Consider the following 14,767-nt stretch of genomic DNA (forward strand, 5'->3'; position numbering starts at 1 on the left):
CAATGTGACATCCTTTGTATCTTCTGCACTGAATATATAATACATTAGAGAGAAGAGCATCTATAGGATTTTCTAATTTGAGGTTTTCCCCAAGTAAGAAATTGAGGGGGAGGGGGGCTGTAAAATATGCTGGCACAAACGGAGGAAACAAAGAGTTGACCAAGGATACTTATGATGAAACCATAGGATTCCATTCAAATTTCTCACCACAATCTTTACTAATTGATCTGACATGGACTGTGCTTTGACCAGAGCCTGTATCGAGGATTTGAATAAGATAAAGTAAATAGTAGCAATAGTATCTTGAGAAACAAACGTAACCATCTCTGGGAAACATGACTAAAATCTCAGATCCAAAATGTTGGGAATGACCGATTTTCACGTTAAGCAGTCACGTGTTTGAATGACTAATCAAAAAAATTTTTTTTTCACAAAAAAGAATGGGGTTTATACTGTTGTATTACAAGCTGTTCACTCTACTATAATTAATTAATTAATTAATTAAAAGCACATTTTTTTTGTTTCTGATGGCTTTAGTCATGTTTTCCCAGAGATGGTCACAAATAACAACAGCAGTCGCAGTGCAGTCTGACTGCAAATGGTTTCAGCAAAAAAATACAGTATATTGAAATATACTGCAGCACAATATTTTGCAGAGGCTGTTGCTATTTTCTTCTGAGATTTGTTAGAAGGTTTCTTTTGTATTTTATTTTTACTCATTTTGGACTTCCCTACTGTAAGTGAATATAACTCACCTTATGCTACAACTGAAAAAAAGGCATGAAGTAAATTGAAAATCCATTCCCTTTCAGATTAGGTGGTTGTTGGAAGGCCAAGCATGATGAGACTGCGATAATTTTAAAGACTGGCATGAAAGGCAAGGAGAGTGCACATGAGCTTCAATACTAACAAATGTAATATACTGGTACTCTGTCATCACCAACAGGTGTGCTGTATAGAATCCAGAAAGTCATTTGGTACTAATGAAAAAGATCTTTGATATTGGAGACAGCCAGCTAAGAATAGCCACAGGATACTAAACCACTGTAAGTAAACCTTTAAAAAGGTGTTTTAGAAGGCTATTTAAATGCATAAAAAGCGGTAATTTTTCAGCTAGCGTGTGCTAATCTTGTCCGTGCATTAAAAATGCTAGTGCACCTTAGTAAAAGGAGCCCTTAATCTTGGAGCAAAGGTACAAATAGAACAAGAAAAACAATTTTGATTTCAAAATTCTGATGTTAGGCAGAATAATAAGAAAAGCTAAATAAATCTGAGTATAGCAGAAATGAAACTTAGGGCCTATTTTACAAAGCCCCGAAGCCCATAGAGATTTAAAGGTTTTGGGGCTGTTGCTGCGCAGCAGCCACCAACGTGGCTTTGTAAAACAGGCTGTTACTTTCTCGTTCTTAAAAATAAGAAAAAAATAAGTGCACTTTACTTTATTTGATGTAGCTTGCAGTTTAGGATCACATATGTTTTTCTTTTCCATGTCTTCTGCTTTTGCTGTAGATTCAGACTGGTCACTGCTATTCACAGGTTGTTCAGTATGACTTGATTGACTTTTTCCTAGTTTTGTAACATACAAAAACAAAAGAACATACCCCCTGGTTCTTACAAAAGAGATTAGGTTCTTACCTTGATAATATCTTTTCCAGTAGATAGGGATGGTATGCTGAACCATAGGGTTATCCATCTGTGATGTCAATCACAGCTTTTCAACTCCTCCTTCTTCTCCTCAGTCTCTGCTGCCCCCTTCAGTTCAACCCTACAGAAGAAGGGATATGGGGAATTCCCCAAAACCAGGTGTCTGATGTGCTCAGATTAATTTAAAACAATAACTGAAGAAACAGTAATGTAGTTAAAACATTAACAAGCCTATTAGAAGAACAATGATCCAGGAAAATACAAGTTAAATAAGAAACAAACAACCTGAACATTTATGGACCTCAACCATTCCTCCCTTGTAATCTTATATATAGTCTCTTCCTAATCCAATAGTCTGACTGACAGTAAAATCTTAGCTATGGAGCTGACCATTAAGCTCAGCTCAGAAAGCAGGCACATCAGATAAATTGCTGTACGCGTGGTTTAGCATACCATCCCTATCTACTGGAAAAGATATTATAAAGATATGAACCTAATATTTTTTTCCAGTGCAATAGAGATGATAGGCTGATTTTGATGCAATAAAGGGAATCTTTATCCAGTTTTGGAGGCATTTTTATTATTTGTGGCTTCATTGTTGGACTCTGTTTTCATGCTGAACCATAGGGACATACTTAAGCAGTCCCCAAACTCTAGCGTGGGAAAGATGAGCCTGCTCGTGGTACTGAGGACCTGAAAGCGGAATCCTCCTGTGCTACTATGTCCGCCCTGTAGAATTTGGTGAAGGTATGAGGACCAGGTTGCTGATCTACAAATCTCCTCAGGAGGAATTGCCTGTGCTTCCACCCAAGAGGAGGCCATTCCTCTTGTTGAATGCACCTTCAACGAGATAGGCAGCTGTTTGCCACAACTGATATATATAGAGGATATCACTTTACATCAATCTAGAGATGGTGGCCTTGGAAGCGGGTCTGTCGCATCTCGCCTGATTGGTTAACACAAAAAGATGATCTAAGAGACAAAACTCATTAGTCACTTCCAGGTAACGCAGTGGGACTCTCCTGACGTCCAAAACCTTTAAGGCTTTGTCTTTCTTATTGGACTTTATGGGTGAAATGCTGGCAATCTAACCTCTTGGTTGACTTGAAATGCTGAAACGACCTTTGGTAAGAAGGGGGGAACCGTATGCAAGGTCACTCCCACTTCCATGATCCTGAGGAACAGCTCTCTGTACGACAGTGCCTGGAATTCTGAGACCACCACGAAGACTGCTTTGACAGACAGATCCATGAGGGAGGCTTCCTTTAAGGAGTCATACTGCTGAGCCCTTCCAAGACCATATTAAGATTCCAGGATGGAAACAGGTCTTGAACCAGCGGCCTTAGACATAGGCCCTACAATATGTCTAGTATGTCTGGATGGACCACTAGCGAAGCTCTCTTCTCTCGGCCCTGGAAGCATGAGAACCCTTCTACTTGCACTTTAAGGGCGCCACTGCCAATCCCCTGTCAAAGCCCTCTTAGAGGAACGCCTTGGGACACTGTTCAGCTCTAACATTTCTCTGCTGCCTCAGTGCTGAAATGTCTTCCATGCCTTAGCATATGCTGAAACTGTCATTGGTTTTTGTCTCTAAGGAGAGTAGCAATGACAACATCTGAATATCCTTTTTGGATTAGCGCTGTATGCTCAAGAGCCAAGCTGTAAGATCAAAGCATCCCGGATCTTCGAGGGCAATCGGCCGCTGTGAGAGCAAGTCTGGATGCACCTGGAGTCTGAGAATTTTCTCCTTCTGTAGTAGCATGGGATCTGCATACCAAGGGCACTTGGGCCAATCTGATGCTACAAGAACTACCATTCCCAGGTAATTTGCTATTCAACAGATCACCCAGCCTATCATGGGCTGGGGCGGGGGATGTAACACAAACAGTAGCCCAGTCTCTGACCATAGTTGAAACAGGGAGTCTAGCCCTACACTTCCAGGTTCACATCTTTGGCTGAAGAACTGAGTCACTTTTTTGTTCTTTGAGGATGAACGTTGGACAACCCCATTGCCTCACAATGGCCTGGAATGTTTACAGGGACAACAACCACTCTCCTGGGTCTAATGGCTGTCTGCTGAGATAATCCGCTTGAATATTGTCCACCATGGCCACATGTGCCACAAAGATCACCTGCAGGTGTGTTTCTGCCCAACAGAAGAATGCTTTCACTTCTTGTCGGAGTGGAGTGCTCCTGGAGCCTCTCTGCCTGATGACACAGGCCACTGCAGTGGCATTGTAGGAGATGACTAACTGCTTTGCCCTCCATCAAAGACTGTTGTCGGTGCAGTGTCAGATGAACAGTTTGGAGTTCCAGCTTGTTGATAGACCATTTCAACTAATACAGAGTCCATTGTCCTTGAATAGGGTGACCATTGCAATGAGCACCCCAGCCAAACAAGCTGTTGTTAGAATGACTCAGGAATCAATTCGGAGGATTCCTTTCACTAGAGACTATGGGCAGAGCCACCAGCTCATGCTGTGTCTGGCTGCCATTGTCTAGGGCAGGGGTAGGTAATTCCGGTCCTCGAGAGCCGGAGCCAGGTCAGGTTTTCAGGATATCCACAATGAATATGTATGAGATGGATTTGCATGCACTGCCTCCTTGAGACGCAAATCTATCTCATGCATATTTATTGTGGATATCCTGAAAACCTGACCTGGCTCTGGCTCTCGAGGACCGGAATTGCCTACCCCTGGTCTAGGGGAATGGAACTTGCAGAGTCTCTCTGAGGTGACCAGTGAAACAACAAGGCATCCTGAAGGGGGTGCATGCGCACCTTCTCCCAGGGCACCACATCTATCGTGGCCGCCATTGATCCAAGGATTTGAAGGTAATGCCATGTAATAGGCGCTGGCTTGGTCAATAGGTCTATAATTTGACCTCTTAGCTTCTTCTGAAAGAAAAACTCCTTCTGCTCCTTCTGAAAGAAGGACTTGGCCTTCTGCCATGTTGAATAAACCTGCAGATATTCCAGGAACTGTATCAGAACTAGCTGGTTCTTTTGAAAGTTCACAAACCATCCCAGACTCTGTAACACCTCCACATCTGCCACTACTGCCTTTTCTCCTTCCATTCAGGACATTGCTCTGATGAGCCAATTGTTCAAGTATGGATGTACTTGTTAACCCACTCTGTAGAGATGAGCAGCCACCACCAGCATAAACTTGGTGAAAGTTCAGGGCGCCATTGCCAGTCCACAGGGAAGCACTGAGAATTGATAGTGATTCTCTAACACTTGGAATCTCAGGAACTCTGTGTTCCAGGAAGATTGGGATGTGAAGGTAAGCTTCCATCAAATCTAGGGTGGCCAGAAATTCTCCTGGCTTCATCACTGCGATGACTGACCAGTCTCCATCTGGAACCGAGGAACTCTCAGGGCCGCATTGATGTGTTTGAGATCCCGGATGGGTCTCTGCTCCTCTGAGCCTTTCTTAGGCATGACAAAGTATATGGAGTATCTGCCAGAGCCTAGTCTTTTGGAGGAACTTGTTCTATGACTTGAATATCTAGCAACCTTCGTTTTATTTGGTTATTTGATATGTTATTGAGGCATCTTTTATGCCTTATGGAATTTTATATTTTCATATATGTGTGGGTTTTTGTCGTAGATGCGATGTGTATGTTATATGTAATTTGATTTGATATGCAAGTATGTAATTTGTTATAGTGTGTCTTTGAAGTGTTTTGTATGATAAATGTAAATCTTTTATTTTGTATGTTAATATGTAACTCGCCCTGGGTAAGGGCGGGTGAGAAATAAACAAACAAACAAACAAACATTGCCTGGACCTTTTCCGTCTTCTCTGACTAGAATACTGGCGAACCCAGTTGGAAAGAGGGCGCACAAACTTGTTACCCTCTCTGATCTCCAGGACCTAGAAGTTGATCGTTATCTGTTCCCAGGCCTCCAGATAGTTCTAGAGCTGACCTCCAATCTTCAGAGGAGCGGTTTGAGGGTTGGCGTCATTGTGGCTTTTTGGCTGGCACTGTGCATTGGGAACCTGAACCTTGGTTCCTCCGGTTCCCAGAGAATTTCTATCTGGAACCTTGAAAGGCTTTCTGGGTAGAGGCTCCTGTTGAGTACTGGCGAGAGCGTCTTGACCCATGAAAGGACCCCCAGCTCTGGCCTCTGGTGCTGTCTGGTAAAAATGGACTATGTGCTGTCTGGTAAAAATCTTGGCTGGCAATCTTGTACATGGGCCATAAGATCATTTAGTCCCTTGCCAAACAGCATCTGTCCCCTGAATGGGAGCCTGCTCAGCTATGCTTTAGAAGTCGCGACACCTGACCATTGTCTGATCCAAAGCATATAATGGACGGAGATTGAATATGCTGAGACTTTCACCATGACTCTGATTATATCATAGAGTACATCTGATACATAGTCTACTCCAGCTAATACAAGCTGTAGCAGTGGTTCAGCCTCCACCAGATTCTGATTTCATAGTCTAGAATCACAGGCGCGCTGCAGCCTTAATCCCTAAGGTTAGAACCTCAAACTGCCTCCTAAGGATTATATCCATTCTGTGGTCCTGCAGATCCTTTAAAATTACGCCTCCCTCACTTGGCAGGGAAGTGTGTTTGATCACCTGGTCTACCAAGGAATCCACCTTTTGGCACAGCAAACATTCCTGATCTATGAGATACAGTTTAGTCATGTTTTTAGCCACCTTCAGGGAGCCTTTAGGGGTCTCACAGGGCTCTGTGACTAGGATCTTCATTTCTGGGTGCCACGTACAGGATGTGGGTTGAGCCCTAACCCCACTCAGAAGAGAATACTGAGAGGATGGAGTTTATGGAAGGTCTATCTTCAGTTCTTGAAGGGACTTGGTAATGATCTTGAGCAATGCAGAGGGTGAACAGAGGGAACCTCCCTAGTCTATTGCCAATATCACCTACTGGTCCTCCATGTGAGAGGCTGCCTTTCCCACTAGGGAAATCTCACCTTGCGACAATAAAGGGATTAAATCTGATCCATCATCCTCTGAGTCCCTGTCTGAGTGACCATTAGAATCCAGAATAGCATCTACTCTCAGAGAAGAAGCGTGCTACCATTCAACCCTTGATGACCAGATTAGTAAGTCTTATTTTATCACTACTTATTCTTTTATTTACCACCGCTCAGCCAAAAATTGCTATGACTTCATTTCAGTCAAATATCCCAGTAATTTGTGGGAACAGGCATCCGAAAATTGATAATAACATTCCAACACGCCTCACTTATAACATCGAACCCACCCGCTTCCCCATACATCTTTCTCAGCTAAACTACTTTAATATAAGACTGATCAATTCTAGATCAGTCAAATCGAAACATCATTTACTGAAAGACACAATTTCTCAACATAAACTGGATATTTTATGCATTGCTAAGACCTGGGAAGAAGCCTATCTCCATTACATTTGCCCCTCTAACTTCTCTTTTTTTCTACAATCACCGTTTTGGAAAAAGAGGTGGAGGTCTAGCTGTTATATAAAAAAAAGACTTAACAGAAATAGAGCAGTCCCCTCCCAGGACCCCAATAGAATTCTTCCATTGTAAAATTAACTGTACGCCACAGATAGAACTGCTTCTTCTTTATGCCCCACCTCCAATGAATAGAGATAATTTTACACTCTTACAGTCTACCATCTTTGATTTTTCTTCCTCATGTACAAATCTAATGATCTTAGGTGACTTTTTAACATACATTTTGATGACGGCAATAACATCTTTATCACAGAAATACACAGTTTTCTAAAAGAGCTAAATTTGTCCTCTCTGATTGCTACCCCCCACCCATTCGGGTGGGCACATGCTAGATACGATCTTCATCCTTGAGACACACAAATCACCTATAGAGTTTATTCAAAGTTAGACCAATTCTCTGTTTCAACACTACTAACATTAATAAGTGAGACTCTCGAAAATACCTGATACAGGCTCAAACTATTCCACTAAAGAAACAGAAAAATTCATGGTATAACTCTGAGCTAACCCTAATTAAAAAAACTACAGGCAACAGAACGCAATTGGAGAAAAAAAATACATCATTAGAAAACCAAAATAAATTCAAAGTCCAAAGAGATTTCTACAAAGTTAAAATCAATCAGGCAAAGAAAAAAATACTACTCCGCATGCATTTCTAAAGCAAGCAACTCTTCTGCTCTTTTTTCCATCCTCAAATCACTAACAGACAATAACCAAAACCAAAACTCAAACTGTAAAATCTCTGCTCAGACTAGCAAACTACTTTAAAACAAAAATTGAAAAAAATAGAGACCATCTAAAAACAAAAATAAATATACCACTAGTTCAGGACGAGAAGTTAACAAACATCTCAGTTTCAAAATGTGCAAGGTTTACTATTCCATCAATCAATGATATAAGGCTTCTTCTAACCATGGATGCCAAACAACGTTCACCATCTGATCTGATCCCGCCATCACTAATAAAACACCTCTATCCTATTTTTGGACCTCTAGTTCACAAATTAGTTACATCTAGTCTACAAACAGGTCTCCTACCTGCCTACTGGAAGGAATCAATAATAAGACCCACTATAAAATATCATAAAAACTCCACAGAGGACGTAATAAATTATCGACCGAAAGCAAATTTACTATATTTAGTATAAATAACTGAAAAAATTGTAATTAATCAAATCTCAGATTTCATCGAAAAAACTCAAGCCCTTCATCCGAATCAAACCAGTTTTAGAACTCACCACTCAAAAGAACACTCACTTTTAGGTCTTACAACTTCAATACTATATCACCTTGATCATCATACATCTGTGGTCCTAATCTTGCTTGACTTATCAGCAGCATTCGACACCGTCGACCACCAGCTATTACTAAACAGACTGGAATCAATTGGAATATCCGACCAGATCCTAAATTGGCTCCACTCATATTTCACAGAAAGAACATCAACTGTAAATTTCAATAATACTACTTCCAAAATCCTGACTACAAACTATGGCATACCACAAGGATCAATATTTTCACAGTTACACTTCAATGTATTTCTTGCTCCTCTCATTACCTTATGCCAATCCATAGGTTTTACACCCTAGGCATATGCAGATGATATCCAGTTATTGCACCAAATAGATTCAGGAAATCCTAACCAAATTCAATAAATAAATGAAAAAATGGAGAACATCAACCTATAGATGAAGGAAAACATGCTGGCGCTAAACATAGCAAAATCCCAAACCATATTATTTACCTGGAAGGAAGGAATATCTCTACCAGCACAAATTCAAATTAATTGTATACCCTAGAAATGGTGCATCATTCTAGATCCAAAACTATCATACTGCGACCAAATTAGTTCGATGGTAAGAAGCTATTTTTATAAGCTTCGAATGAACAGATCAATTGCAAAGGTTCTAGAACCAGCCGCATTAAACACTCTAGTCCATTCTCTCATCATCTCCAGACTAGACTTCTGTAACTCACTATATAAAAACGTCACCAAGATCCAACTAAGACACTTACAGTTAATCTAGAACACATCTCTAAAACTCATCACTAACTCCCCAAAATTTGATCGTGCGACGCCCCTTTTACAAAATGCCCACTGGTTGCCAATATCGCATTGGATTACATATAAAATAATTCTGCTCTGTTTTAAAATACGACAATCAAACTTACAAGCATTCCTAGATAAACTCCTAATTCCATATACACCACTGAGAACCTTACGATTTGCAGATCACAATTTGCTTGTAATCCCCTCCATAAAAATCATTAATACTCAAAGAAACGAAATATTCACAACTTATGCGCCACAGCTATGGAATACACTACCCTCTCATCTCAGAGAAGATCAAAAGCTTGATCGCTTTAAGAGCAGCTTAAAGTCTTTTTTATTTAAAGATGCCTTTCATACATAAGATCAATTGCTTTTACACCTAAGCAGCAACGGGACCAACCCACAGTCCTGGTCCTGCAAAAATATGAGCTCCACCCTCCCTGCAGTTCGCTAGGAAAATCAACTGCTTTTACACCTAAGCAGCAGCAGGACCAGCCACCACTACCAAGAGCCCTTTGCCCCGATCCAGCCAGGCATGTGAGCTCCTCCCTCTGCAGTCCATTGGAGAGATCAATCTACCTGCTTTTAAATATCAGCAACAGTGGGAAATCAACTGCTTTTACACCTCAGCAGCAGTGGAACTATCCGCAACTACCAAGAGCACACAGACCCGATCCAACCAAGAGTGTGAGCTCCACCTCCCCCTGCAGTCCACTAGGAAGATCAACTGTTTTTTACACCTAAGCAGCAACAGGACCAGCCACCACTACCGAGAGCCCTTTGCCCTGATCCAGCCAAACAAGTAAGCTCTTCCCCCAGCATTCCGTTGGAAAAATCAATATGCTTGCTTTTAAATATTATCAGAAGTAGGAGATCAACTGCTTTTACACCTAAGCAGCCTATAATAGGAGCCCTTGCCCCGATCCAACCAGGCATGTGAGCTCCTCCCCCTATATCCCGTTTAAGAGATCAATCTACCTGCTTTAAATATCAGCAGCAGTAGAAAAACAACTGCTTTTACATACAAGCAGCAGTGAGACCTACCGCAACCACCAAGAGCCCACAGACCCGATCCTGCCAGGAGTGTGAACTCCTCCCCCTGCAGTCCATTGGAGAGATCAATCTACCTGCTTTAAATATCAGCAGCAGTGGAGATCAACTGCTTTTACACCTAAGCAGCAACGAGACCAGCCACAACCACCGAGAGCACACAGATCCGATCCTACCAAGAGTGTGAACACTTCCCCCCATGCAATCCGCTAAGAAGATCGACTGTCGGCTCCGGGCGGCTTTCCCGAAGAGGAGAGAATCCTGCATTCACAGTGGGCCTCATCTGGGGCAGCCTCCTTGGAGCGGCTGGGGCACGGGCAGTGTGTCTGGGAGGGAATGCATGGATGGGAGAACATCGCAGGGGAGGAGACATAGGCATCCTGGGACTGTCTGCCAAGTCTCTTCCCTGAAGAAGCCCTTTCTGGAAACGTCAATCGCTCCTCCTAAACTTACTTGCTCCACTTCATCACTGACGCTGAAACCGTGGATTGAAGACAAAATTTTATTTTATTTTTCTTTCCAGCTTATGATTTATCTTTAATCTTATCTATTGTTTTGTCTTTGTTTTGTTCTATTTCTATCATTTAAATTTCTCCAGAATTCTACTGTTCAATGGCTCCCCCTTCTGCTTCTATTCCTTTCTCTCCTCTCTTCTACCTTCCAAAGTATTTAGATCAATGCTGTCTTGTTAAAATGTTTATTTTATTTTTATTTTTCCTCTAACTCTACTTTTCACTTCTCTATTACCCTCCAGGTACTTTAGTTAGATTGTGAGCCTTCGGGACAGTAAGGGAATTTTTCAAGTACCTTTCTTATTTCTAATCTTAATGTATATTTTCTGTAAACCGCTTAGAACCTAACGGATGTAGCGGTATATAAGAAATAAATTACATTACATTACATTACATTAAGTATCAAATGTATGACATTTCTTTTTATAGAAGTATACAGTTCAGGAGACATCAGAAATATAGCCCTTTATGTGCTTCCCTAGACTGTTGTTTTTTCTATAACTATTGTAGTTCAACCCCTTTCCCCGTTGTATCATGTTGGTCCCTGTACGGTTTGTTATATGTTCTTATTTTATAATAATGTACCCCATTTTAAAACGTACATCGCTTAGAAGTATTATAAGCGATACAATCAAATTTTAAATAAACCTGAAACCTCTGAGCATCCAGAGGGGCCTGTGAACTTGTCTGCTTGCCAGCGGACCTAACAGGTGGAGTTCTGGCTTGTGCATAAGCCTGCCATAGAAGATTAATGAACTCTGGGATAAAGACCTGATAGGGCAACTCTTCATCCCTCTGAAGGTGGAGCAAACGCCTTTTCTTGGGCTGTGAAGAATCTACGCCCTTACGATGCATAGGGCTGCTGTTTCGGGGCTCCTAAAGATGTTTAATTCCCTCCCGATGGGACCATATGCCTTTCTCCAGCCCTAGAGGACTGTGTAGGGCCTAAGCCTGAAGCTCCCGCCCCTCCGTCATATGTAGCACATGGAATCAGGGTGCTCTTCAACCACCCATCCAGACCCATCCAACGCACATAAGACATGATATAGGGGTATTAGTGTTTGAGGACTCCATCTCTATCAGTTTTGAGGCAAAACGAGGTGTTGTGAAGAAGTTGGAGAACTTAGGGCTCCTTTTACTAAGGTGTGCTAGCGGTTTTAGTGCTTGCTACAATACCACACATGCTAAATGCTAATGCTTCCATAGAACTTGTTAGTATTTTTCATTTAGCGCGTGGTTTGCACATGCTAATCTTTAGCACATGCTAAAAACGCTAGTGCACCTTAGTAAAAGGAGCCCTTAGAAAAAAAATTGGGACATCCAAGCTGGTCGCTGCAGCAGCTTTCAGACACCAAAAATGCCTTCAAAACACTTCAGGGTTGACCAAAAAAGATTTTTTAAAATAGTTTTTTAGAGGAGGAGGCATACAAACCTAATTGCAGAAACAGTCAAAACACAGTTTTCAAGAACTACCCCGATTTTCCCTAAAAGGCTGTACTCAGACTATGTGTGGGGAAATGGTGCTGCAATCTGCTTCAGCTCCTGTAAAGTGTAGCTGGATCTGGAGGGGTTCTCTGTCTCAAGTCATCAGTGAGCTGCCATGCCAAGATCTTCGGGCTGCCAGTAAGACTTTAGTCAGGCTGATCCTCTACCCCCCTGGGCTATAATTCATGACACAGAAAAAGGGTATGTGTGTGGGGGGGAGGGGGAGAAACAGATGTAGCTGGCACCCTGAGTGCCCCAAAGGACCACTATTGATGCCTAACAGGCTGTGCTCAAGCTCCTGACCAAGTCAAGGAAGCGAGCAAGTGCCGAGGGCCTGGAACCCTAACCTCCACAAATTTTCAGCAGGCTGGCTGTATAGGTACCCAAAGGATACACCTGCCAGCTTCAGACTTAAACGTCTACTCCTCTCCAAGCAGGTAAAGCAGTCCCTTGGAGCCACATAAAAAAATCCGCAAACAAGCTGAAAAATTGAAAAAGACACTACAAAACAATACAGAAATAAATGGAACAGATCAGAGAAACACCTTCATGCTCACATTCAAAAGGAAAAAGTGGTCAGCAGAGACCAGGGAGGAGGAGGAGTTGAAAAGCTGTGATTGATATCTTCTGCCGTATGCTTGCCAGCACTGATAGATAACCCTATGGATCAACATACCATCTCTATTGTACTGGAAATTTCTGTTAAAAAATGCAACAAAAAATTCCACCGCAATAATTTTATTTCAAATGTCAATTTCTTTGGAGGATGCAGCTCATTTAGACTACTATATATCTACATATATTATTTCTCATTTAAGTTGCAGCATCCCTATAGATCTCAGGAATATGAACAATCTGACTTATTGCTTCATTTTGGATTGCTCTGAGTGACAGTACACTACAAACAATTACTATTAGTAGTCTTTCAGAGTGGTATACAAATACACATCTACAATTCAGTTTAAGAGATAGAAAAGTAAATCCACATAAATTAAAAAAATAAAGATGAAAAGAAAAAGTCTGGCTCGCACTCCTGTATCTGCCCTGAAGACAGTCAACTTCATTCAAATGCTATAAAAAGAAAAGTGTTCAAATCAATTTTGAATCTGATCAAGGAACTTTTTGGATGCAAATGAAGAAGGAAAACATTCCAAAAGGAAGGGTCCACTACACTAAAAATACTTCTCACAAAATCCTAATAAATTTGCTAAAAGAAGGAACTACTAATTGTTGAAGTTGTAAGGAGCATAGTAGATGGACAGATAAATAAGGAATCAGAAGATGTGAGAGGTATAATGGGTGCCCATTATAAAGGATCTTATATACCAGTAGGAGTATTCTGTAAGAAATCCAATGATATATCAGTAACCAATGCTCAGCATGAAGAAGTGGAGTTATGAGGTTGAATTTTTGGGACAGAGTTATCAACTTAATAGCTGCATTCTGAACAAGTTGTAATCTATGTGTATATCCTTATTGTAAATACCAGAGGGTTGCAATCTAAGATGGAGATGACCAATAAAACAACCAATATGTGCAGGGCTGATTTATTAAAAAGATGACATACTGCATAAATTTGTCTGAGTTTGTGGAAACATCACCTAATCACTTGAGAGATGTGTGGTTGAAATGACAAAGTCTGATCAAAAATAACACCAAATATCTTGATAGAAGGATGAAATCTTCTGTGCAATTTCTCAGGATTCAACATAGTATCATAGCAGATGATGGCAGATAAAGACCTGCATGATGCATCCATTCTGCCCAACAAGATAAACTCATAGCATATAAGATGATGTGATACTACATATGCAAACTTATCTTGATGTGTCCTAATCTAATCTAATCTAAGGCTTGGCTTTATGTACCGAGACATCATTCCAAGAAAGCTTGACTCGGTTTACAATAGTTAACTTAACAAATAAAAACCATAAAGAATAAGACTAAGGGCTCCTTAAGGTGCGTTAGGGCCTTAACACGCAGAATAGTGCGTGCTAAATTGCCCCGCTCGTTAGACCTTAACGCCAGCATATGCATGAATTTTAATTAATGCCAATTAGCACCGATGATTGATTTTTAGCTTCCAATTATCAGCACTAATCAGCTTGTTATTCAATTAAATTGTGCTCAGAAACTGGACACATGCCAAAATTTCCACACACAGTTTTTAGCACCATTGAATTAGTGTAAGGCATGGTTAAAGGAAAATGTTGAAAAGCATCAGTGCAGGTCCATGCACAGGACCCAAGAGACAGACAAAGCTCTGAAGTCTCAATTCGTGGTTGAGACACTGGTGCAGGGATGAGAGATTTAGGGCTCCTTTTACTAAGCCACGTTAGGGCTTTAACACGCGGAATAGCGCGCGCTACATTGCTGTGCGCGCTAAACCTTAACACCAGCATTGAGCTGGCATTAGTTCTAGAAGCGTAGTGCACGGTGTGGCGCGCGGTAATTTCCTGCGTGCACTAAAAACGCTAGCTCACCTTAGTAAAAGGAGCCCTTAGATTTGTTAGGAACTGGGCAACGATCTGGGAAAGGGGGGACCTATTCC

General features: G+C 41.3%; 1 protein-coding gene across 23 annotated transcripts in view; it reads right to left on the reverse strand.

Moving 5' to 3' along the window:
• BRDT (bromodomain testis associated) overlaps positions 1-14,767 on the reverse strand; it is a 244,221-nt gene that overhangs the window by 21,308 nt on the left and 208,146 nt on the right. For 19 of the 23 annotated variants that reach the window (XR_004536616.1, XR_004536631.1, XR_004536629.1 and 16 more), the window contains 2 exons: positions 1,439-1,566; positions 170-255 (listed from right to left, as the gene is read on the reverse strand). Coding sequence is in view for 2 of the 23 variants with exons in the window: in XM_033916333.1 (XP_033772224.1) it covers positions 73-255; positions 1,439-1,566 (311 nt within the window). In the remaining 21 variants the exon portion in view is untranslated. Of the gene's footprint in view, positions 1-57; positions 256-1,437; positions 1,567-14,767 lie in introns of those variants that run through there. The other 4 variants (XR_004536634.1, XR_004536633.1, XM_033916333.1 and 1 more) reach the window with 3 other exon arrangements.

The sequence above is a fragment of the Geotrypetes seraphini genome, chromosome 12 (genome assembly GCF_902459505.1).
Source record: "Geotrypetes seraphini chromosome 12, aGeoSer1.1, whole genome shotgun sequence".
Lineage (NCBI taxonomy): Eukaryota > Metazoa > Chordata > Amphibia > Gymnophiona > Dermophiidae > Geotrypetes > Geotrypetes seraphini.